Raw genomic sequence first — 25,594 nt, forward strand, 5'->3', positions numbered from 1 at the left:
GTCCACAGTGTTCTCTCAGGAGCCGCTCAGGCAGGGGTCAGGCAGGGGTGGCCTTGTGCTAGGGTGGAACTGGGGAGAAGACAATGAAAAGCCAGAGCCTACCTGTTGCACTTAGGAGACAAAGTTAGGATGACCACAGATTTTTGTTGTTACTGTTTCCGAAATCATTCATTCACTGTTTGCTAATTATGTGCCAAGCACAGTATTATGTATTGTATTATAGGTTGATTCACACCAGGCCATAAGGAACTGTTCCTGTCCCCACTTCAAAATGCAGGAACTGAAACTCAGTTTCAACCAGGAACTCAAGGTTACTCAGAAGTTGCAAATCTAGATTTAATCCCAGGGCTCTCTGTTCCCAAAGCCACATATCCTTTTTTTTTTTTTTTAATTTCCTTAAGGTTTTTTTCCTTCTCTTTTTGAAATTTTAAAAAAGTGAGCTATAATTGACATATAACATCATATTAGTTTTAGATATTAAACATAAAGATTCGATAATCGTATATATTGCCAAATGATCACCATCTTAACCATTATATTGCAGAGGCTTCACAAATAATTTCACCTGACATGGAGGACACAGCAATATCTAAAGGGTGTGGCAGCAAACAGATGGTGGTTCAGGCAATCCATGGGCCCCATAGATAAACAAGAAAGAACTGGAGCCCTGATAGACAGTCCAAACAGAGACAGGACAACTACACAACAGATGTCTGCCAATATTTTGGGATGCCTGCCACTAGGCTCCAGGTAGAGTGGAGAAGAGAAGAGCAGCAAAGAGCACAAGCTAGAAGTGCAAGAGCAGAGGGCTGGGCTGCTGGACGGGTTACAGACAGGGCCTCAGGCTGGGGAAGCTGCCTTGGTCAGAACAGGGGTCTGGGGCTTATGCAATGAAATTCAGGAACAATGGGGCAGAAGAAGAATGAAACCCAGAAGCCAGGCTTACTCTTTGATGAGTCAGTCATACAGGGCTGGGCTGCTCCTGGCCTTCGTTGTTTTAGCCACAGAGCCTATTTTTGAGCATTAAATGACTCACATCCCAGGAAATCAGCACCCAGGAGTTTGGCAAGTGGAACAATTGGATAGTTTCCTGAGCTCCCCAGAGGCATCTTTCACAACCTCAGTAATTCTTTTCCAGCAGCGTTTCAGCAGGCACTCATAAAAGGCTTTACTTCAATTGACTTCAGTTCAGAGTTCCTTTTCTTAAGAAGTTCGGAAAAGTTTTCAGGATGTGTCCCTGCAGATAGGTTTTGCTAAGGAATGTTTTTGTAGCTCTGGCTTCCACTTCCTTGATCTGTACTATCATTGTCAATTAAAATTCCAAAGTCTGTGCTCAGCTTTCCTTTGTTCTCCCAGAGAGACAGTAGTTACCTGTTTGAGAGGCACTGGTTTATTGCCTGTAGTAGTGCCTGCTTTGCTGAACTATGAGAAAGAACTAATTAAAAATGAAACAGAATGAGATTTCTTAGAATGTGAGTAGGCTTCAGTTCTAGCAACAGATTTTAGCAAATGGATTTAATTGCTTTTCTTTTCTTTTATTTGTGCATCTTTAAGATTTTATGTCAATTTCCTTTTCCTTTCCATGGTACAAATGACAAGGATTTGCAAGGTGGTGTTTCAAGAGATGGCTGTAGAGGATAGGAATGCAATGGGGTGTTTTAGGCTGTAGGTGAGCAAGGTGACTACCACTTAAGTCACTCCCCCACGATCTCTGGAAAAGCAGCCATTGCTCTCTCTTATTTGTATATCTGTGGATCCTTTTTATGGGAACTTGAAAATGCATTCCAGAGTTTGGGTTGGTGCAGAATGCAAACGTGTCATATAGTCTTGTGCCACAGTTGGATCAGGAGGTGACATCTGACTTCAGGGTTATCTTAGATAAGACACCATGTTCCTTGCTTACTTGTTGATAGAAGTCAAATTCAATTCATCTTAATTTAATTCAGTTAGTTTATTATGCATTCATCAAATACCTGCAGCATGCCAGCTATGATATCACAGTATAGAAAAAGAAACAGATGCTAACAAATTAATGAGAATATACTATGATGCTTGATAATCTGGGAGGATTACATGAATGAATGAATACATAGGAGACACTCGTTAGAGAATACATAGGAGCTTTTTAGAGAAGAGAGCATTAGGGATGAATCTTTTTAATGAGCGGAAATTGGTGAGATGGCGAAGTGGGAAAGAAAATTGGAGGAAGAGGGACCAGCATGTGCACAACTGCAAAGTGCCTGGAGGGGTCTGAGAGTGGTGACCAGTCCATTTATAATGTAGAATGGAGAGAGATGAGGCTGGAGAGAGAGGTGGCCAGCACTGATGGACTTACAGGCAGTGAGACTCACTAAAGTGATTTTAGCAGGGAGATGACAAGATAAGATCTATGTTTGAGAACTATCACTCTGGAGACAGTTGGAAATGGATTGTGGGCAATGGATAGTAGGGAGGCTTGGGAGGAAGAGTGGCTGAAAAACATGAACTGGCCAATAACTGTCTGTGCTGGTTTGTTATGTTGCAGTCTCCTGCTGCTCTCTTTGCTTGGAATGATGCTTCTTGTCTCTCAATCCCTTGGCTACTGCCTCCTCCTTCCACCCATCTCCACTCCTGCCTCCATTTTCCTTTGCCTGACTTCTACCCATCATTTGGTTTTTGCTTATAAATCAACTCAGGAGGGCCTCGGGAGGTCTTTCCTGATTGCCCTAGTTAGTCTAATTTATATATATATTTGATTGATATTTTGTTAACATCATTCCTCCTATATAACCTTAAAGCTTCATGAAGGAAGGATAAATTTTTATATTTGTGTGCTCACTGATACATTTCTAGCATCTAGCAAAGAGTGGATATTTAATATTTGGTGAAAAGACAAATGAAGTCTAAGTCAGTATTTTCCATTTCCTTAAAAAGTTTCTTTGAAGAGTGCTTTTAAGTAGTCCTAGTGATGGGTCTCACATCATTCAGGAAACACAGCAACAACAAAAAGTGAAAGAGAAAACAAAAGAAATAAACCACCCCAGAGAACACCACTCTACTTGAATTCTTTGGAAATTAGCATAGGTCATTTTGTGGTCAGTCTTGGTGTCTGAATCTCTAATGGATTTGTGGACAAAAACACAGCTCAAAGGAATTTATTTTCTCTTTTTCCCTCTTTGCAGAGAATATATAGTTAGATTTTCATATGTTAAATGCGTGCATAATGTGCTGCAATAATCCAATTGAAATGTTGCTTAATTTTGATTCAATGTTAATAAACATTTGCATAATATCAGTTCTGTGCAAGACGCTATACTAAGCATGGCAAATTCTTCTCCAGAATATAAGCTCCAAGAGGGCAAGATCAAGTCTATTCTATTTACCATTGTATGCTCCAAAGCCTATCACAGATATTGACACAAAGTAGGCATTAGAAGATATATGTTAATTGCAGAGGTGCACAAATGGATTAAAAAGATGTGCAAAGGCATCCTCTCTGTTCTTTGGAACAGACAATATGATCTTTGGAAACATATAATAATATGTTTTTTGAAACATATAATATAATGAATGGTGAGATCAGAGAAGTTTCAGGTCCTAGATCTGAGATCAAACTTTAGGGGGATAAGTCAAAGAGAGAAAGACAATTATCATATGGTTTCACTCATATGTGGAATATAAGAAATAATGCAGAGGATCATAGGGGAAGGGAGGGAAAACTGAATGAGAAGAAATCAGAGAGGGAGATAAATCATGAGAGACTCTTGACTCTGGGGAACAAACTGAGGGTTGCAGAAAGGGAGGTAGGTGGGGGGATGGGGTAACTGGGTGATGGGCATTAAGGAGGGCACGTGATGAGATGAGCACTGGGTATTATACACGACTAATGAATCAATGAACACTACATCAAAAACTAATGATGTGCTATATGTTGGCTAATTGAATTAAATTAAAAAAAACTTTAGGGGGGAAAAACTCATGAAAGACGTCAACTAATTCATGGGAATTTACACAGCTTTACTGGGCACGTTTGACCAGCCACATTTTACAAACATGTATTCTGGTAGAAAATAAAGAGCCGTCTAGGGCAGCTTTCATGTCTTAAATGTATGAAACATCTAGCAAAACAGTATTTCCTGATTCTTGTACTTGGAGGCTTCTGTTTTTTTCTGTTCATGTTTCAGGAATACACAAGAACTAAGTTATGCACAGGGGTGTTTTCCTAGCCTGGGCAGGAACAAAGCATCAGAGGGGCGCCTGGGTGGCTCAGTTGTTAAGCGTCTGCCTTCGGCTCGGGTCATGATCCCAGGGTCCTGGGATCGGGCCCCACATTGGGCTTCCTGCTTGGCAGGAAGCCTGCTTCTCCCTCTTCCACTCCCCCTGCTTGTGTTCCTGCTCTTGCTATCTCTCTGTCAAATAAATAAATAAAATCTTTAAAAAAATAAAAGAAAAAGGCATCAGATTCAGGTCCTTTGATTTTCTGGGTCCCCGCTACTGGTCTTAGTTGACCCTTTTCTCCCAGATGTGGCCCTAAGGTGGTCCATTAGACATCACCCAAAAGTGAAACATCTGGAGGATTCAACTCCTAAATAAAAAGAGTCAGACATGTTTATTTCATGTAGGTCTACTTTATCCTACAAGGAAATCCAGACATAATGGTGACAAGATTAAGCAATGCGGCATAGGTTATATGGGAGAAGAAGTGTGTTTCGTGTGAACTGGAATCACAAGATAGATTCAACACTTTCCAAAATGAACAAATTTAAGTTTGTTGTCAGTTTTTCTGTGGAGAGAAAATAGCAACAATGAAAATTGTTGAGGCCATAGGCATTTTATTAGCATCCAGAACTAATTAGCATTCACTAATGAATCCCCAAGTCTATCCACTCATTGATGTTTTTAAAAGGAGGGAGTGACTGGGGGCGCCCTGGGTCACTCAGTCTGTTAAGCATCTGCCTTCTGGTCAGGTCATGATCTCAGGGTCCTGGGATCGAGCCCCATGTCTGGCTCCATGCTCAGTGGGGAGTCTGCTTGTCCCTTTCCCTCTGTGCCCCCACCCCCCTTCTCCCGTCTCTCTCTCAAATAATAAAATCTTCTAAAAAAAAGTAATTTTTTTCTGATAAAAAAACAAATCAGAACGATATGCCATCTATATTAGGTGTTTGTTTTCATTCATGTAAGTATTGAAAATACTTAAAAGGATCTATATGTTTCTATACATTCTAGTATATCATGTACCATCTTATATTTTTTGAGCTGGTACTAATATATCTTTCAGATGATTACTTTGTAACCTATTTTTGGCTATTTGATTTTCAAATTTAATTTTTATTAAATTTAGAGCTTCAATACATATTTTGTTGAGAAATCACACTCTGAGAACAAAAATTTCTTTAGGAGTTTTAGATATTATCCCCCTTTTGTGCCAATAATTAGGGGGCTCTAACACATCTAAACTTAATTACTAAAAACTGAACAAATAGATACGATTCATTCTGACAGATGACTGGCCCGGCATGCCTAGGAGGAGAGATGTTCCTTGTCCCTTGAAATAATGAAGCACACACTGTGGGATGACTTGAGTTTTTTGTAAGGGAATTCAAATAATAGATTCGTAGGTGGACATTGAACTAGATGACCCTCAAATTTCCTTCCAACTTACAGATTCTAGGGTTCTTTGATTTACTCTTACTGCCAGAACACCCACAGATCCAAAGACACTAGGGACCCCAAATTCTATGTATTCATCATATTTACATATTCATTGTGCCCTAAACCACTTCTTCTAATTGAGGTATATTTGTCATAACACTTAATTACACATTAAATATAGAAAAGAAAAATATTTCAATACTTACTGAACTTCAAAACAGAAGAAGCAATCATTAGGGTAAGTTTTGCTATCAGATCCACAAATTGGTGCATATATTTCATGACAAAATCCCTCTTTTCCTGGTGGTGACTTTTTTATATTTACTGCAGTCAACCTGGAAATACATATTAAAAGCCTTCAACCAAATTTTTATTCCCAGGATTTAGGATTTCCCAAGCGAGTTTAGAGGGCTCTCAAATCATTTGTTTCTTATTCTAATTGTCCCCATCTAACCCCTTTGAGATATATCAAGTATAAAGATTTCTTGCATCAGATATAAAATCATGAGTGATAAACCTGTTTATGGTAGCTTGTAACCAAATAACTTACCTAAAAATTAAGAATTTAAATTTAAAAATACACATGGCAGACTCACAGATGTAATCATTCCCACGATGTTAGTTTTCTACACATCCTGCTATTTCTCTCTTTCCCTTAAAAAGTTCTATCTGAATGCAAGTATGAGTTGTATTATAGGGATACTTCCTATAGTTTTAAGAACTAGCACATCATTAGCAACTTTTACCATTAATCATTGATCACAAAGCACGTGTTATACACTTCATCAGTGCATAGACAGACACATGTATTTTGCTATTGTAGTTGAGAAGCAACCACTGTTGTAAATGCTAGGAGCAAAGCCAACGTGAAGTCCCCTGCAGGAGCAGGTATTCAATCACCAAGACAGAGTTTTCTGGGGTTTTCACCTATGAGCAAATTGAAGAGTGTGGACAGTAAAAGTCAAACACATCAGATTTCAAATCCTGACTATATGACCCTGGGACCATCATTTTACTTCTCTAAGCTTTGGTTTCTTTACCTGCAAAGTAAGGGCGGTAATAACTACATTGTAAGGTTAAAGTAAAAAATATATAATCAAGAAGATACGTGTAAAATGCTTAGCACTTAATGACATGGAAAATACTGAAAAAATATTAGTTTTATCCCTTGGCTTTACGTTCAGGACTACACAAACTCTAGCTCTATACAGAAGACTTTACATTTCCAGTTTTTCTGACTCAGAGTTCCACGTGTGATGTCTTACTAATTGTTGAATATCTCCACTTGGGTAGCCTGAAATATACCCAAACTTCAGGTTAAATTCATCTTCCCCTTCAGCTATGTTCCATTAATTAACCCATTCATTCCTTTGGTTGCCATATGCCATGTGCCTTCTAAGTTTTAGGGCTGAGGGGATGGCTACACAAAGATTAGCAAGCATGATAAAATGGCAGAAGGAGCTCAGAAGCTGGTGGAGTCTAGTGGAGAATGGGAATGATGGTGCCCCTTGATGAGTATATGTCAGCATGATTTCACTTCTTGCCTGCTCAAACCCCAGTGTTGGGACTTACGTCACATGCATAGTTTGACCAGAAACTACCAAGGCTTCATATTCATTAACCTTTTTCATTCTCAAGCAGCTACTAAATCATGAAGGATGGCTTGGAGTCAGGACCGTATGACTCCAAAATTTACACTCTTCACCCTCTTCTTCTCTTTAATACGTAAAATGAAAGACTCAAAAAAAGTGAAAGGAGCTGCCTAGGCCCTGCAGGCATACAGCTAAAAAGCCATTGAGCTTGGACTCCTGGTTTTAAAGTTTTTACTACCACACCTAGATTTTCTCAACAATAGTTACTGCTTAATATGAGTCATAAAGGGAAGGTTAAATTAAAATCTTCATTCCCTAAGATAAAGAACAAAGATGTATGTGACCCATTTAACAATTATAAGAATCATATAAGAATGACTTGTCCTTCTTGAGCTTTACTAGGTGCCAGGTACTGTGCTCAACTCTCTTCAAACACTGAGGTTTTAATCCTCACAAAAAGCTTATGAGGCAAGTATTGTTGCCCATGGCCATATGATCAAGGAGCTGGAATTCAAACCCAGGACTTTATAACTTGGATGCTAGGTACCGAACCACTTTGTTCTACTATGTCCATTTCAGAAACGTCTCTTAATAGTTTTTTAAAATAAAATCAGTTTTGAGAGTTAAAAAAAATCATCAAACATGTAGCAATTTAATTAATGTAAAGTAGCAAATATTTCCTTATTGATACCGGCTTTAAAATTACATAGAAGTGGGACTTTTATATCAAGATGGATGTACTGACCTTGAGGGTGTGCAGCACATTTTACATCTGTGAGAAAAACAAAGACAAGAGAAACCAAATTAAACTCTGGAAGAACCTAAGCTTGTTAAAAAAAAAAGGTCTTTCATTTATGTTTCAGCTCTCAGACTATCAAAAATATAAGACTGTCTTCAGAACTGTGTATCAATATAATAGCAAAGGTTGAAGCTCAACATAGATTTTTTTTTCTTTTTTGGATGGGATGAGAACATAGCCAAAAGCATGGAGAAGCTACTATAATGATGAGTTTTGTTCTTTCCTACCTCATAATCAGAGTTTAGGAAATATTGAAAAAAAGAAGTGGTTTTATATCTAGTGAACGTCTGCTATTGTGTAGGAGGCATAGATGGCAGAAGCTGGACCAGCAGCTGAAAATTCTTAGGAAGCAGATTTCAACTCAATGCAAAAATAATAATAGCTCATGCTGCCAAACAATGGATGGGACATTTTTTTTAAAAAATTTAAATTCAATTAGTCAACATACAGTACATCATTCGTTTAAGATGTAGTGTTCAGTGATTCATCAGTTGCATATAACACCCAGTGCTCATCACATCATGTGCCCTCCTTAATGCCCATCACCCAGTTATCCCATCCCCCGACCCACCTCCCCTTCTGCTACCCTCAGTTGATGGGACAGTTTTATAAAGAAATGAGGTCCCCATAAATGGAGATATCAAGTCAAAGCAGAGTCTGGATATACACTTACCAAAGAAGTTATACAAAATGTTTGTGTGGTTAAGAATTTGGCCTTAGCTGACCATTTAGGTCAACTCAGCCCCGAAGACGGTATCATTTAGCAATTTATTGGTAGAGACAAAAGAAATACATTTCAAAAAGCTTCTCTTATTATCTACGTGCTGTGTATATCCCAGAATGATGTGAGCAAAAGATGACATGAGCTGCTAGTATCAGGATAGGGGTGGTATTATGAGGGAGATACTTACTGAAGATGGTCATAAGTGCCAGAGCCAAGAGCAGGGCACAAGCTGTTGCTTTTATGCTGCTGAAGTGGCCAAGCGCGGTCAGATGGTGGCAAAACAAATGACTTTCTGGTGTCTGCTCAGCCCACTTGGGTCCTGCCTTATATATTGTCAAGAGTTCCTGCCTCGATTATGAGATAGCTATTTCCAGAAACAGAATCATGGGAAGAGGTCAGAAACATTCGCCAGTGTGGGAATTCTTTTATTGTGAAATCAAATAGTTGCTCATAGCATTTTAATAGATAATAGAACCCAATAAAGCTGTTGTTATTTCCTTATTTCTTTACATACTTGAGAGTTTGAGTACTTTCACATCTGTTATACCATTGGATCTTCATAACAAATCTATTGGATAGTTATTACCATTTTCTTTGTGTTACAGATGAGAAAATGAAGTGACAGAGAAGTTAAGTAATTTCAACCGGGTTTATTACATATTCATCTTTGTACTACTTCCAGGAATACTCATCAGCATGGCAGCCTTCTAAGTTCAGACATTTTCCCGGTTTCCCCTCTTTCTTCTGACACCAGATAGGAAATGTTGCCAGATGAGACTCCAGACTGGGTACAGAGAAAAAGTATCAACACCCAAGTCTTTTTTGGGGGGTGGGGGGAGCGGGGCAGAGGGACAAGGAGAGAGAGAATCTCAAGCAGGCTCCACACCCAGCATGGAGCCTGTCACGGGGCTCAATCCCATGACCCCAAGATCATGACCTGAGCCAAGATCAAGGGTTGGATGCTTAACAGGCTGAGCCACCCAGGTGCCTCAACACCCAAGTCTTGATTCGGCAGAAACAAGCAATGATTGATGCTCTTTAGCAGGGGGGATAATTTTCCCAAGAATCTAAATCTGAGAAGATGGAACAGTGGGTGGAGCTGGTGAGCAGTCACACCTCATTTACCTGCCAGATCTCTGGTGGAAGCCTCTTTATCAAGGGCACTTGGGAGAAGGGACTACTCAAGGGCAATAATAAAAAGCTCTGTGACCATCTTAGCCAGTAGTGGATTTGTTGACTGCAGTGGCTGGACTGTCCCTAAAGCTTTGGCCATGATTTTCTAGTCCTCAAAACACAGCCTGATGATTCAAGAATGAGATGTTGACTTTGCCTGGGCCATGGTTACATGCGAGGCCAGTGACATCTTACACTAATACAATCATTTTTAACAGACAAGCTCACCAATCATTTGGCCATGGTTTAAATAGGTTTAATTGTGCTTTATCAAACCATGTTTCATTTGAAATCTCTGATAAAGGCTACAAGGACACTTATTTTGGCATGTGCCAATTTTCAATACAGTGACTCTGTGAGAAGACCTTGAAAGCAGCTCTTGCAGTTTGGGTAGACAGAGTTGGAAGACACTGTATATACCACTAGTGGAAGTAGTGCCAAAGACTGAGAGATTGAAACTCACAACTGTTTCGCTTCAAAAGGATAAAGACACCTGGAACCTGTGCTGGTCTGGGGGTGGGCATCATTATATTACTGAGAGTTGAAATTCTAAGCGTCTTGCAGAGCTGAATTCATTGCCAGCTTCACCATTCCCTTCATGACTTGGTGTAAGTTATTGAACTCTTAGTAGCCTTGGTTTCTTAATGTTCATTTAATCATTCAGTAAATATTAATGAGCATTTACTCTTAGAAACTATATTACAACTTGGGCATACCATGAACAATGAGAAACTTTGCCACTGTCTTCATTAGAGCTTGACAAGGACTTTGTTCTTGACTGAACTGTAGTTAGGCTGCTCTGAGTCCTTTTCTTGATTCGGCCTTAACCTTGCTCCCCACCTCCCCTCCATCTTGTGTCTTCGGCCTGCCCCTTTCAGTCTTGGCATAGAATCCTGATAAGTCATCTCCCTACCATTGATATCTGATCACTCTTGATATCTGATCAAGTTATTCATTCCCCACTTTTAATATATAAGTCCTTGGCCAGCCTTTAGCAAGAATCTTCCTATTCTTGGTAACTCTCATTAATAATTTTCCATCTACTGACCCCCTCAACTTGCTTCTTGGCTAAAAATCCCCACTTGTTTTATGCAGACTTGAGCCCAATCTCTCTCTCCTATTGCAATAGGAGCTTTCAAGATTTATACCTTGAGTGACACCTTCCTTACCATTTTAACAAGTGTCAAATACTTTAAGCTTACAAAATAAAGTTAATGGTACCACCATCATAAGCTTGTTGTAAGTTTCAAATGAGGTTGTATTTGTAAAGTTCTTGTCCAGGGTCTGGAACATAGAAAGCTCTTAACAAATTTTGGTATTTGATGATAATGATCATGATAGTGGAGAGAATGACAGTGACTGTGGTCTAAAGAAAAGACTCAGAAAACACTTAAGAAGTATCTTAAAATAAGCAAATGGTGTATCTTTGTGGCCATACTGGAAATAATACAGACTGGCATGTGATCACAAAAGGAACTTTATGATGATCAGTAATGTTTGATAATGACTAGAGGTAATGAGAATCTTATCTTTTTAAGTGTCTCAGTGGAGGTCAAATGAATACTTCTCAGGGACTCTGCAGAGGTGATTCCCTTACTGAATGGCCTCTATCCACATTTTTAAACTTTTCTTTTTAACAGCAAAATACTTTGTTTAATGACAATAGCAATAACAGTAATAATATTTACTGAGCACTAATTATGTGTCAAGTAGTTTTGGAACTGTTATATGGCTATTAACTTATTTAAGTTTTAAAAACTATGTTAGATAAATACTATTACTATCAAGACTTTACAAATAAAGGGAGAGAGGCACAAAGAAAATAAACAAGTTGTCCAAGATCACAAGAGAGCATAGTGGAACTGGAAAATATTGTATAGAAGCATAATACACTAAACAGACAACAGAGGTTCTCCATTACTTGAAGAAGGACTGTGGCTTCTTGGGTTCCTTGTCCCCATCTTCCTATAATGGCCCTTGAGTCACACTCATGGAGTCCCTAAGGGTCCACAGGATAATTTGAAGATCACTAGTCTAGGAGAGAAGTTCCCAAATTCCACCCTCAGAGAGTGACTCCAGCAGGTGGGTCCATAGGGGTTCAGTGGAGGAAAGTACTACTTGAGGAGAAGGAGGAGAAGGAGAAGGAGGAGGAGAAGGAGGAGAAGGAGGAGGAGAAGAAGGAGGAGGAGAAGGAGGAGAAGGAGGAGGAGAAGGAGGAGAAGGAGGAGGAGAAGGAGGAGAAGAAAGAGGAGAAGGAGGAGAAGGAAGAGAAGGAGAAGAAGAAAGAGAAGAAGGAGGAGAAAGGAGGAGGAGAAGGAGGAGAAGGAGGAGGAGAAGGAGGAGAAGGAGGAGGAGAAGGAGGAGAAGGAGAAGGAGGAGAAGGAGGAGAAGGAGAAGGAGGAGGAGAAGGAGGAGAAGGAGGAGGAGAAGGAGGAGAAGGAGTACGAAGAGGAGGAGGAGGAGGAGGAGAAGGAGAAGGAGGAGGAGAAGGAGGAGAAGGAGGAGAAGGAAGAGAAGGAGAAGAAGAAAGAGAAGAAGGAGGAGAAGGAGGAGGAGGAGGAGGAGGAGAAGAAGGAGGAGGAGAAGGAGGAGTAGAAGGAGGAGAAGGAGGAGGAGAAGGAGGAGAAGGAGTACGAAGAGGAGGAGGAGGAGGAGGAGGAGAAGGAGGAGAAGAAGGAGGAGAAGGAGGAGAAGGAGGAGAAGGAGGAGAAGAAGAAAGAGAAGAAGGAGTACGAAGAGGAGGAGGAGAAGGAGGAGAAGGAGGAGGAGGAGAAGGAGGAGAAGAAAGAGGAGAAGGAGGAGAAGGAAGAGAAGGAGGAGAAGGAGGAGGAGAAGGAGGAGAAGGAGGAGAAGGAGTACGAAGAGGAGGAGGAGAAGGAGGAGAAGGAGAAGGAGGAGAAGGAGGAGGAGAAGGAGGAGAAGGAGGAGAAGGAGAGAAGGAGAAGAAGAAAGAGAAGAAGGAGGAGAAGGAGAAGGAGGGGAAGGAGAGAAGGGAGAAGGAGAAGGAGGAGAAGGAGGAGAAGAAGGAGGAGAAGGAGGAGGAGCAGGAGGAGAAGGAGAAGGAGGAGAAGGAGAAGGAGGAGGAGAAGGAGGAGAAGGAGGAGAAGGAGAAGGAGGAGAAGGAGGAGAAGGAGGAGGAGAAGAAGGAGGAGGAGAAGGAGGAGAAGGAGGAGAAGGAGTGCGAAGAGGAGGAGGAAGGAGGAGAAGAAGGAGGAGAAGGAGAAGGAGGAGAAGAAGGAGGAGAAGGAGGAGAAGGAGGAGGAGAAGAAGAAAGAGAAGAGGAGGAGAAGGAGGAGAAGGAGGAGAAGGAGTACGAAGAGGAGGAGGAGAAGAAGGAAGAGGAGAAGGAGGAGAAGAAGGGGAGGAGAAGGAGGAGAAGGAGGAGGAGAAGGAGAAGGAGGAGGAGAAGGAGGAGAAGAAGGAGGAGGAGGAGGAGAAAGAGAAGGAGGAGAAGGAGGAGAAGGAGTGCGAAGAGGAGGAGGAGAAGGAGGAGGAGGAGAAGGAGGAGAAGGAGTAGGAGGAGGAGTAGGAGGAGGAGGAGAAGGAGGAGAAGGAGGAGAAGGAGGAGGAGAAGGAGGAGAAGGAGAAGGAGGAGAAGGAGGAGAAGGAGGAGGGGAGAAGGAGGAGAAGGAGAAGGAGGAGAAGGAGGAGGAGAAGGAGGAGAAGGAGAAGGAGGGAAGGAGGAAAGGAGGAGAAGGAGAAGGAGGAGAAGGAGGAGAGGAGGAGAAGGAGGAGAAGGAGTACGAAGAGGAGGAGGAGGAGGAGGAGGAGAAGGAGGAGAAGAAGGAGGAGAAGGAGGAGAAGGAGGAGAAGGAAGAGAAGGAGAAGAAAGAGAGAAGGAGGAGAAGGAGGAGGAGGAGGAGAAGAAGGAGGAGGAAAGGAGGAGTAGAAGGAGGAGGAGGAGAAGGAGGAGAAGGAGTACGAAGAGGAGGAGGAGGAGGAGGAGAAGGAGAAGAGGAGGAGAAGGAGGAGAAGGAGGAGAAGGAGAGAAGAAGAAAGAAGGAGAAGATACGAGGGAGGAGGAGGAGGAGGAGAAGAAGGAGGAGGAGAAGGGAGAGGAGTAGAAGGAGGAAGGAGGAGAAGGAGAAGGAGGAGAAGGAGGAGAAGGAGGAGAAGGAGTATGAAGAGGAGGTGGAGAAGGAGGAGAAGGAGGAGAAGGAGGAGAAGGAAGAGAAGGAGAAGAAGAAGAGAAGAGGAAGAAGGAGAAGAAGGAGGAGAAGGAGGAGAAGGAGGAGGAGAAGGAGAAGAAGGAGGAGAAGGAGGAGGAGAAGAAGAGAAGGAGGAAGAGGAGGAAGGGGGGAAGGGGAGGAAGGGGAGGATGGGGAGGAGGGGGAGGATGGGGAGGAGGGGGAGGCAGGGGAAGGGAAAGAGGATCGGTAGGGGAAGGAGAAGAGGCAGAAGCAGAAGCAGCAGCTTAAAATGTCACTATGAATTGAGGTTTTTTTTTTTCTCCTAAGGAATTTTGAACTTTTCTCAGCGTGTATTGGTAGGGAGAGGGGAGGTGGGGAGAGCCTCATGGGTTATTTGGGAATTTACTTAAGAACTTAGCCCGTGTGGCATATCCTTCCCATATTCTCTTGCTATTTCCGATTTTGAAGTCACTTCTGTGCCTTCACTTTGCTTTCTTGGAGAAACAGTTCTATCAAGTTACTAGTACCTCTTTTGCATAAAAATTAGGCAGAACACCTTTTTGAATTTTAACTTTTTGTTTTGAAATAATGATTGCAAGGCTAGAACAAAGAACTTGTCATGTACTCTTCACCTCAAGACTCCATTTTGCCATTTGTGTCAATAATGCCTTTGTAACAGAATGATCCAATCCAATCAGATTGTATAAAAAACTCTAACAGAAATTAACTCAAAATGGATGAAAGAGTTAAATGTAATAGTTGTAAGTATACAAGCCTTAGAAGAAAACATAGGCATAAACCTTTGAATGGGCAGTGGTTTCTTAGATATGACACTAAAAATATAATAAACAAAAGGGAAAATAGGTAAACTGGATTTTATCAAAATCCAAATTTTGCACTTAATAGGACAGCCACAGAATGGGAGAAAATATTTGCAAATCATAGATCTGATAAAGGCCTAGTATTCAGAATATATAAAGCTAAACAGAATATATGCAGTTCAACAATAACCAGAGAAATAATCTAGTTAAAAAATGAGCAATGGGTTTAAATAAACATTTTTCCAAAGAATATATACAAATGGTCAATAAGGACATTAAAATATGCTCATCATCATTAGTTATTAAAGAAATGCAAATCAAAGCCAAAATGAGTACCATTTCACATCCATTAGGATAGCTAAAAAAAAAAATAATAAAAGACAAGATGTCAAGGATGTGGAGAAAATGGAACCCTCATACATTGCTCGTGGGAATGGAAAATGTCATAGCAGCTGCTTTGGAAACAGTTTGGTAGGTTCTCAAAAAGTTACCCTATGGCCCAGCAATTCTATTTCTAGGTATTTACCCAAGAGAATTGAAGACCAAAACCAAAAACAAACAAACAAACAAACAAACAAACAACCCCAAAAAACTTGTATGTGAATGTTCATGGCTGCTTTACTTGTAATGGACCAAAATTGCAAACAATCCAAATATCCATCAAATGACAAAAATGACAAATGACTGAACATAGTATAGCTATAGAATGGAATATTATCAGCTGCAGAAAGGAATGAAGTACTGACATGCTACAACATGGGTTAACCTTGAAAACCTTATGCTAAGTGAAGGAAGTCAGACACAAAAGGCCTATATTTACAATTCTATTTATGTATGATGTCCAGAATAGTAAATCCATAGGCAAAAATTAGTTTCATGGCCACCAGGGGCTAGAAAGATGGGGGAATAAGAGTGACTGCCAGTCAGTTTGGAGTTTCTTTTTGGAGTTATCAAAGGTATTGAAATCAAATAGTGGTGGTGCTGGTTGCACAATTTTATGAGCAGACTAGAGTTTTAGATTTTAAAAACAAGAATTTTTGTAACTAATATAATGCTGTGTGTTAAATTATAATTCAATTTTAAAAATTAAAAAATAATAAAACCCTGAACTTTATGGTATGTGAACTATTTCTCAACAAACAACAACAATGACAATAATAAAAGATTCATTCAGAATCATGCAATATCATGTTCTTTAGTCTCTTTCAATGCAGAATATTGAAAAGGCCTGTTCTTGGTTTTTGAAAGTTGTAGATGAGTTCATTCTATAGAAGGTTTCTGAATTTGAGTTTGTCTCGTGTTTCCTAGTGGCTATATTCAGGTTGTGCATTTTTGGCAGGGAAATACAGAAGATACTCTATATTCTTCACGTTGTATACTTTGAGATAGTATCCATGATGTTGATTTGCCCCATCACTAACTATGCTAACTTTGATCACTTGTGCCAGTTAGTGTCTGCAATGTTTCTCCACTCTACTGTTACTTTCTCCTTTCAAAATTAGTAAATATTTTGTGATGAGATCCCTTGAGATTATTTGCATATCTCATTTTTCATCACAGTTTTACTCATGGTATTAAGTGAGGCCATGTTCATAGGGCAAACTGTATAAGTAAATTCATGTAATCTTAAGTGTTCAAATTGTACATTTGCCTTTTCACTTTCTAGTATCAATTTCTAAGGAACTAAAATGTTCTCATTTCTCAAACCAAGAAAAAAAACCCACATTTACTGATCATGGGCCTTTTACTTCAACATACCAAACACATTTCCAAAAATGTAGTCTATGTGTTCAGGCCTGGGTAAATGTTGGAGAAGGATGGACATACAGATCCTAATCAACCCTTTCATTTCCATAGGACTTTACAGTTTATAAAGCATGTTCACATGCATATATCATCTGACTCTCACAATATACAGGTTCAATTAGGGATTTGATTTTGTCAGTAAGGAAAGATATATTGCACATGTAAATGACCAACCTACAGCTATACACCTGGTGATGTTCAAGTTGGCATAAGCATACAAGTCTCCTGTTCCAAGTTTTGTTGTGTTCTCTTGAGCTGCTTGGTGGAGTTTTATAATGAAGACAATGATAATGAATATGCCAAAGACCTCAGGGAGGCAAGTGCTGATGAATACATAGAGAAGTGAGTAAAACTTAATAAAGTCATTTTTTTTCTTCAAGGCCTAAACTTGGAGAGGTAACAATTTAAAAATAAACCTACTTTACACTTATATTTATGGTGATTTAACAGTTTCCCTGTGGCAAAGATTTACTTTTCCTGGCAGGGAAAAAGGAAAAAAAAAAGATATTAATAGATATGGCATAGTAAGAAATATGTATATAAATTCCACTGACGTTAAACGCTTACGATGAAAATCAAAAATCTTCATTGCCAATATCACTTCGGTGGGAGCTACTTTTAACCATTTCTATTCTAAGGTTGTTACCGTCACAATTCTCAATATTTAAGAAATCAAGAAATAGAGGTATAAGTATACCTTATTATTTACTGACTACCATCTATGAAGGAAAGTTGTTAATTTATATTACCTTACAACCTTTAGTTCTTCCCAATTTTTGATGAGTATATCATGACTTTTCAAAAATTCTGCACACTACCTTTATAACTTTAAATAATATATCTTAGTCCCTTTCTATTATTGTCATCCTTAGGCAATATCTCATAATCCTACAAGAAACTTACAAGCCTCCATACACTTCCCTCAGTCAACTTTTCTCTCTAAAGATTTGTCACCTCTATGTTTATTTTTACATTTAAGACATTAAAAATATGCACATTCTGTTCTGTATGCCATAATTCATTCTTCTACAGTTCAACCACAGGTTAATTCCAAAATTTGAAGAACAATAACTATTTTTGAACATCATTTATAAATTTTAAAAGGATTCTGGGAATGTATCAATCGTGGGCCAAATCTAGACTTCAATTTCAGAAAGAAATTGAAAGATCAGAAATCTTCTTTAAGGCAGTGAGTTGTGGTAAGTGTTGAAAGAAAAGGAGCAATGTCATCAACAGCTAGTATTGGGCTCTGAATACAATATGGACCAAAGACCTGAGGCTGCTCAGGTCTGCAACAAAGCCAGATGTTTCCTCATTGTCTTATGCAGTGTGGTGTGTAGAACCAACGCTAGCTAGACTCAGCGCCAGCAGAACCATCCACCATTTACAGTTCTGCAATTCTGCCCATTATTTCCCTCTGGGAGCTTCTTTTGTCTCACCTGAGGAAACTAGGCTGATCATGTTTACCTTATGATAGATGCTGTGTGAGGATTAAATGAGACAAGGAATATGAAAGTCTTTTGTGAACTATAAGTGTTTTACAGATGTTATATACTGGATCATTTCATAGTAGAAAGAGTTTGATTCCCAAAGGTATTGAGATATGATGGATGAAATTCTGAAAACACTTTTTTGGGCCCTGAATTGGGAGTAGCAGATCTGGGTTCTTGTCCCTGTCTTCCATATGAGCAATGAGACATTTCCAATTTTGGGAGTTCAGAGTTTCTATCCATAAAAAGAGGCTGTTTACTGGGTCTCTTTCATCCATGATGATCAGGAATTCTTTTTTAAAAAATTTTTATTGTTATGTTAATCACCAAACATTACATCATTAGTTTTTGATGTAGCATTCCATGATTCATTGTTTGTGCATAACACCCAGTGCTCCACGCAGAACGTGCCCTCTTTAATACCCATCACCAGGCTAACCCATCCCCCACACTCCTCCCCTCTAGAACCCTCAGTTTGTTTTCAGAGTCCATCGTCTCTCATGGTTCGTCTCCCCCGCCGATTTACTCCCCCTTCATTCTTCCCCTCCTGCTATCTTCTTCTTTTTTTTTTCTTCTGAAACAAATAATGCAATATATGTTTCAGAGGTACAGATCTGTGATTCAACAGTCTTGCACAATTCACAGCACTCACCATAGCACATACCCTCCCCAATGTCTATCACCCAGCCACCCCATCCCTCCCATACCCCCACCATTCCAGCAACCCTCAGTTTGTTTCCTGAGATTAAGAATTCTTCATATCAGTGAGGTCATAGGATACATGTCTTTCTCTGATTGACTTATTTCGCTCAGCATAACACCCTCCAGTTCCAACCACGTCATTGCAAATGGCAAGATCTCATTCCTTTTGATGCTGCATAATATTCCATTGTGTATATATACCACATCTTCTTTATCCATTCATCTGTCGATGGACATCTTGGCTCTTTCCACAGTTTGGCTATTGTGGACATTGCTGCTATAAACATTGGGGTGCACGTACCCCTTCGGATCCCTACATTTGTATCTTTGGGGTAAATACCCAGTAGCGCAATTGCTGGATCGTATGGTAGCTCTATTTTCAACTGTTTGAGGAACCTCCATACTGTTTTCCAGAGTGGTTGCACCAGCTTGCATCCCACCAACAGTGTAAGAGGCTTCCCCTTTCTCCACATCCCCGCCAACATCTGTCGTTTTCTGACTGTTAATTTTAGCCATTCTGACGGGTATGAGGTGGTATCTCATTGAGGTTTTGATTTGGATTTCCCTGATGCCGAGCGATGTTGAGCACTTTTTCATGTGTCTGTTGGCCATTTGGATGTCTTCTTTGCAAAAATGTCTGTTCATGTCATCTGCCCATTTCTTGATTGGATTATTTGTTCTTTGGGTGTTGAGTTTTGATAAGTTCTTTATAGATTTTGGATACTAGCCCTTTATCTGATATGTCATTTGCAAATATTTTCTCCCATTCTGTCAGTTGTCTTTTGGTTTTGTGGACTGTTTCTTTTGCTGTGCAAAAGCTTTTTAGATGATCAGGAATTCTTATATATGTGTGTATTTTGCCCACATTTTGTATCATGTTTCCATTGATGTCTTTCCCTGATCTTCATGCACAGTTGCCAGGGATTTTGTAGGTTTTTCCATCTGTACCATACTTGGGGGTGAGGATGGGCTCACAGTGTAGGGGTATGCCCATGCCCTGGTCTTTATCACAGTCCCAACTACCTGGAGAAAGAGAGCTTTTTTGTACAAAGAAATGAGCATCTGAGGATTCAGTTCTGCTGAGGAGATGTGAGTGAGATCAGAGGAAGAATGAGAAGGACTGAGGTAGCCAAAAGTTTGAAGGCAGTAGGGGAGAGAGGGGTGAGCAAGTAAAACAATATGGAAATCAGGCTCCTAAGAAGGTATAAACAACTGAAGATATATAAGAAAGATTAGTGAGGAGCACTGGGAAAATGCAGATGTTTGTTTAACACAGGGCAAACAGTGTCAGGTTGCAGGAGTAGATCAAGACCAAGAAAAGGAAAGACAAGAGAAGCCGAAGATCTAAGAAGGTGGGAGGAATTGACATGATGAGAAGAGCATAGCAGACTGAGAAACCTGTGGGGATGTGGGCAACTCAGGCATGGGGATGCTCCACATGCACAAGCAGGTTGTGAGCAGCTCAGGAGAGGATCATACCAGGAGGGCTGGGAGCTTGGAACCAGCAAGTGAGAGCTGCTGAAGGTGGCAAGCAACTGAAGAGGGATAAGCCAGCAAGACCATTTGACCACCTATTCTAGGCCCTGTCCAGATCACAACTTCTCCCTATCTGCTACTTTACCTCAGCAGCTTTGTTTGTCTAAGATACTTCCCTATCCTTGCTCTTCTTCACAGTTTCCATAATTTACTTGACCATGGTCTGGCTTGACCTTGACTTTGAACTTGACTTTGAATTTGACTCTGATTCAGACCCATATTTTATCCCAATCATCCAGACCATGTTAGGTGCGTTGTGATCATGGGGACAGAGTCTGCACTTATGTGATTATATAACACTTTAGCAGTAGAATATAAATGCAGGCATGATCTAGTTGTTTATAAGCCTTTTCATACCACTTTTATGGAGTTACCATAACTATGGATTCCCTCTCTCTTCTTTTTTTTTTTTAGATTTTATTTATTTATCTGAGATAGAGAGAGAGTGAGTGAGAGAGAGAGAACAAGTGGGGGGGAGAGAGGGAGAGGGAGAAACAGGCTCCCCACTGAGCAGAAAGCCCAATGCGGGGCTTGATCCCAGGACCCTGGGATCATGACCTGAGCCAAAGGCAGACGCTTAACCAACTGAGCCACCCAGGCACCCCTCCCTTTCTCTTCTTGAGTCTATGAGGAGACAAGGTTTCCACAGACCTCCTTGTATCTTTAGGGAAGCCTGTAGGTGGGCAGGACTATCCTCTTTCAATCTCTGGGCCAAGAACAGTTCTGGAGCAAGTGAGGGAAAAAGTGAACACGGGGAGGAGAAAATGAGGACCATGAAAGTATACCAAGGCCTAATCTGGGTCACTAATTTCTTGTGAGCTATGCCTATCACTGAAGACTTCCTCAAAGTGCTGTGGTCACATAAGCATCCTCTATAGAAGGAACTCCAGCTTCATCACTAAGAATGAATTAGAGACCTCTGTATTTAAAACAAATGTACAATTTGCCAGTAGGGTCAATGTTGTCTTGGTACATAGTGGTATCTGCATTTTACAGTTATGGAAGGCAAGTGTTAGATCAAGCAATGTAGTAATCAGTGCCAAAGATATTCTATTAAGGCTCCAGCAGGAGGTTAGCAAGGTGAGAGACAAGAAAGGAGAAATTATGGAATGCTCATGGAAAGAAATGGGCAGGAAAATCTTCCCTCCAGGGTTGACTTCTTATAATGAAGGGGGTGCCCCTCTAAGGAACTTTGGAAAAGAGACTAATATAAAGGACCAGTATGGTCCAAAGGCTAGTTCCCAGTGGCAGGTACTGATTAAGGAAAGTAAAGACTCCAGGAGAGGGTAAGTTGTTCACTGATGTGTGTGTGTGTGTGTGTCTTGGAATTTACTTGGCATTCTTCATACAAAACTTTCTCCTAAAGAAGATTTATATATCCCTCAGTTTTATTTTTAACTGAGATATTACATCCCAATCTAAGAAACAAATACAAGCAGAAGTAAAGATAAACTCTCTGGGGAGATTCTTTTTATTGAGGTACAAAAAGAAGCATGGAAGTCAGTGAGGCATGAGTTTTGAGGAAGACCACAACAACATTTTCCACTCAACAAAGATGACTCTGAATCTGTCTCTGCCCCTACCCAGAGCACTGGCCAAGATGAGGGAAAAGGCAGTCAGAGCCTGGGGATGATGACGATGACTGTGAAGATACCATCACTCTCTACCCATGTCTGTGGAGAAGTTAACATCTTCCTTCATGAAGAAGCTGAACTTTTCCATTACTTTTCCTATGAGAAAACACATAACAAGATTCATTAAACAAGAGGAAATGTTATATGTCAGAGCCAAAAGGAACTATAGAAATTATGAGGCAGAGCTTAATGTTATAGATGAAGAAACTGAATCCCTGAAAAGGAAGGTCCTTGCCACAGGCAGTTTCTGACAGAGACAGAAGCAGAGTCTCCCTAGTCCAGTGATATTTCCACCCTACCTACTGCCTCCACTGATCCCAGAACCGGGGCCTGTCAACCAATATCTTACAATAACAATGGAGGAGGACACGGGAAGCTGAGGTGGCCTGCTCCTCAGTCTTTCCTGGCCAGCAAGGCCTGTGATGAAGCTGGGTCCTGCGTTAGAACTGCCACCACATGTCCCCTTCAGTGTCCTTGAACACAAGCCAGCTTCTAGGCCAAGAGCCCATTGGGTGTGCATATTAGAGAATCTTCCCTTTTGTGAATTTTCCCTGTTCCTGAATAGAAATAAAGATGCAGACATATCCTTCTGAGCTCAGGGCCTAAACTGATATTCTAACTTGTTTAGATAATCACAAAGATGAAAAATACAAGATCGAAGATGGGTAGCCAAAATCCAGGGGTCTAAAGGAGACTTAATAATGAACAAAGTGGACTTAGTGTAAGGTAAATGCTAAGGTGCCTGTTCTGCATTAAAGAAGTGACAACTACCCAGTTATATTGCCTTCCAGAAATACTTCACAGGCCAAACAAAAATACCTAAGCAAAACATGCCCACGGGACCCAGGTCTAAGCACTGACAGCTTGCATCTCCCTCTTTTAGATAAGAGAAAACAATTTTTGTGGTAGCCTTCTCCTCTTCCCCCATAAGGCTACAGTTATTTAGAGCCCCTAGGAATTTGAGAAGGATAAAGGCGCTCTAGCCACAGTTTGTCTAAGAATCAAGCAGTCTGGCCTCACATCTCTTAGAAATCATATAGGATGGTGGTTTTCAATGATTATTTATTATGGGGGTCAAGATCTTTTCTTCTAACAAGATACTATGTAGAACTCCACTACCTAAAATAGCCAAAAGCTGAACTTGGGGTTGGAGATCACCCCCAGATGATCCCCTTAGCCCCCTTGCCTCTATAGAACCTCTGGGCTCCTGGTCTTACTGGATTCCCTCAACTGAGACAGGAATTGGCAGTAGGGTGATGGATGAACTAGTTCAAGCTGGCAGAGCAGGTGGCCCAAACCTCAGCCTGACTGTGAGACAGACAGTTTTCTCTCTCTACCAGCTGCTTCTGGGTGGGAATAAGCACAGCTTATGGAGAGAGAAACAGGCTCATAGAGGAGAGGTTTGCAGTGGAGGACACTGGCCGCAACTTCCTTTTTCTTCCCACAAGGTACTCACAAGTTCTCAATGCATAGGTGGCATTCATTCCCATAGGTGACGTAGTCAGAACCACAAACAGGCAGGTATGTGATGGGGCAGGGGATGGCCACCACTGGGTACTTCTTATAAATGCTGCAGTCCACCTGCTACGGACACAAGAGAATGTTCTAGGCTATGCTGGCCTCTGTTGGGCAGGAAGCAAAATACCATTTTAGGGGTCCCAGGTCAGATATTCTGATGCTGCTGTGGCTACTTCTATTAGTAATATTATCACCATGACAAGTACTAGTACTGCTGTCCCCACCTCTGTTACTACTAGCATACGCTGTTAATAATTCCTGAGCATTTCCATGCTAGCCTTTAAGCTTAAAGTATACATGATTTTTTTTGTTTAATATTCATAACAACTGAATAGGGTAGGTTCTACTGTTACGCCTATTTGCAGATGGGTGAAATTCAGGCTGAAAAACAGAGAACTTGCATAATGTAAAAGCTAGTCAGTGACGGGGTTGTGATTTAAATCTAGAGCCTGTGCAATTAACCATGGTAACTCTGTCCTGCCTCTCACATGTTGTCCTTTCCATGAAGACTTTACCAACCTCTCAGCTGGAAGTCATCTCTCTCTCCTTTAACTTGGGATATTTTTTAGTCTACAGTTACTTAAATGTATGTCATATTTCTTCAACTGCCTTCTGGAAAGAAGAGGAGATTTTTTAATCTGTGCCCACCTCCTCCTTTGCCCCCTCCCCAAACACGCTGAATTAATTCTACATATATATTTCAAAACCTTTTGTTGACTAAATGACAGTCAATAGGAATTGAAATCAAAATGTAAATCAATATACTCACTGTTGTTAAAGGCAGACTAGCAGCTTCTGAAAGAGAGTTACAGATGGAAATGTTAAAAATAAAGCAAAGTCTTGAAGTCTCATGAATTAATGTTAATTTGGGCCTGTGGATTGAAACTCTGTATTTGCTCTGGTGATGAATCTTAGCACACACTCTGTTCTTATATAAAACTCCAGCTATTTGCTGAAGAAGCCAAATGGCCAGTAAGGTAAGCCCTTTATTCAGGTAGGAGAATTAACCAGTTTCCTCCCTTTATTGACCATGGGGCATTTTCTGGAGTTTATCATGTCTTTGATAATGATTCAAAGTCAGATAGCAATACAACGTATTGCAGTCACCCCTCCTAAGAGCCTGAAGTGCCGCCATCTTTGATTAGTCTCCCCTCTGAACTGATACAAAGAAATGTAATGGAACGTTCTTAAGATGTTAGACTCTTAATTTATTTATATAATTGTCACCATATAAAAGTCTAATTGTTCACTCCTGGGCTTTGGAGAATTGTTTTATTTCAGTCCTCCTGGATTGATTTGGAGAGACATCCAAGTATTTCTGTGTCATTGCACTGAGGATAATATCTGATAACACCAGCCACTTCCAGTGTCCTTATGGAATGGTAGACTTATGAAGAAATTAGTTCTTTTTTTCCCTATGGCTCCATGGATGAAAATAAAAATCCTTGAAAGGGAAAACCCTGGACTCAACCGCCTTCCCCCAACACCTGTTGGTACATAAAAGTATCCCTTCCCAGGCCAGGGCTGTTTGTATTATAAGCCAGTACACTTTAAATCTACATGACCAGGCATTTTCCTCCAATGCTGAGAAGGGGTTATTTGGGAAGACAAGCTTAATGGCTACACAGGCCCCTCTCTGCCCTTAACTCACCCGAGTTGCTGAAGAAATGAGTCATTGTGCAGAGCAGAAGGAGCCCCCCGATGATCTTCATGGTGGAGACGGCTGTGATACAGAGGCTCTCAGGGCTGCCACACCAGCTATATCAGCCATACCCTAGGAAAGGGGTCAGGTTTATATGCCAGTTCTTGGTTTCTCCACCTTTCCTGTGAAGTCATCCCGAGTCAGTGTTGGCTCTGAGAGGTTCTCAAGGCACAGTGTCACACCCTGGGTGGTGTTATTGTTCTTGTCACTTAATTGCTACTTATTATCTGACCGAGAAATTGATTGTTTAAGGTGAGAAGTATTTTCCTGTCTGCACCAGAGGTGGGGACTCTTATTTAGAATTCTCAACTTCAAGTAGTAGAAGAGATTAACTAC

General features: G+C 40.7%; 3 protein-coding genes across 7 annotated transcripts in view; 1 reads left to right on the forward strand and 2 right to left on the reverse strand.

Moving 5' to 3' along the window:
- Positions 1-25,594, forward strand: part of LOC113929356 (sperm-associated acrosin inhibitor-like) — a 135,554-nt gene that overhangs the window by 30,811 nt on the left and 79,149 nt on the right. The window lies entirely within an intron of this gene.
- On the reverse strand, positions 4,639-20,648 carry SPINK9 (serine peptidase inhibitor Kazal type 9). Its single transcript, XM_035727531.1, has 4 exons — positions 20,557-20,648; positions 7,969-7,995; positions 5,838-5,966; positions 4,639-4,762 (listed from the first exon to the last, which is right to left on the reverse strand). The coding sequence occupies exons 1-4, from the start codon at positions 20,646-20,648 to the stop codon at positions 4,717-4,719; spliced, it is 294 nt and encodes a 97-aa protein (XP_035583424.1). The 3' UTR covers positions 4,639-4,716.
- SPINK7 (serine peptidase inhibitor Kazal type 7) lies at positions 22,089-25,268 on the reverse strand. Its single transcript, XM_027606210.1, is given in 3 exon segments — positions 22,089-22,134; positions 23,495-23,660; positions 25,208-25,268. Coding segments are annotated over 3 exon segments (273 nt in total).

Source organism: Zalophus californianus, chromosome 5 (genome assembly GCF_009762305.2).
Source record: "Zalophus californianus isolate mZalCal1 chromosome 5, mZalCal1.pri.v2, whole genome shotgun sequence".
Taxonomy (NCBI): domain Eukaryota; kingdom Metazoa; phylum Chordata; class Mammalia; order Carnivora; family Otariidae; genus Zalophus; species Zalophus californianus.

Excerpts from the sequence above, each read along its gene's own strand:
- SPINK9 (XM_035727531.1), bottom strand. The coding sequence starts at position 20,648 with ATGGTCTGGATGATTGGGATAAAATATGGGTCTGAATCAGAGTCAAAT. Across the intron at positions 5,967-7,968 it reads ATGTGCTGCACACCCTCAAG|GTTGACTGCAGTAAATATAA; the intron begins GTCAGTACATCC and ends ATGTATTTCCAG. Across the intron at positions 4,763-5,837 it reads TTCTTCTGTTTTGAAGTTCA|AAAAACTGACAACAAACTTA; the intron begins GTAAGTATTGAA and ends TTCTCTCCACAG.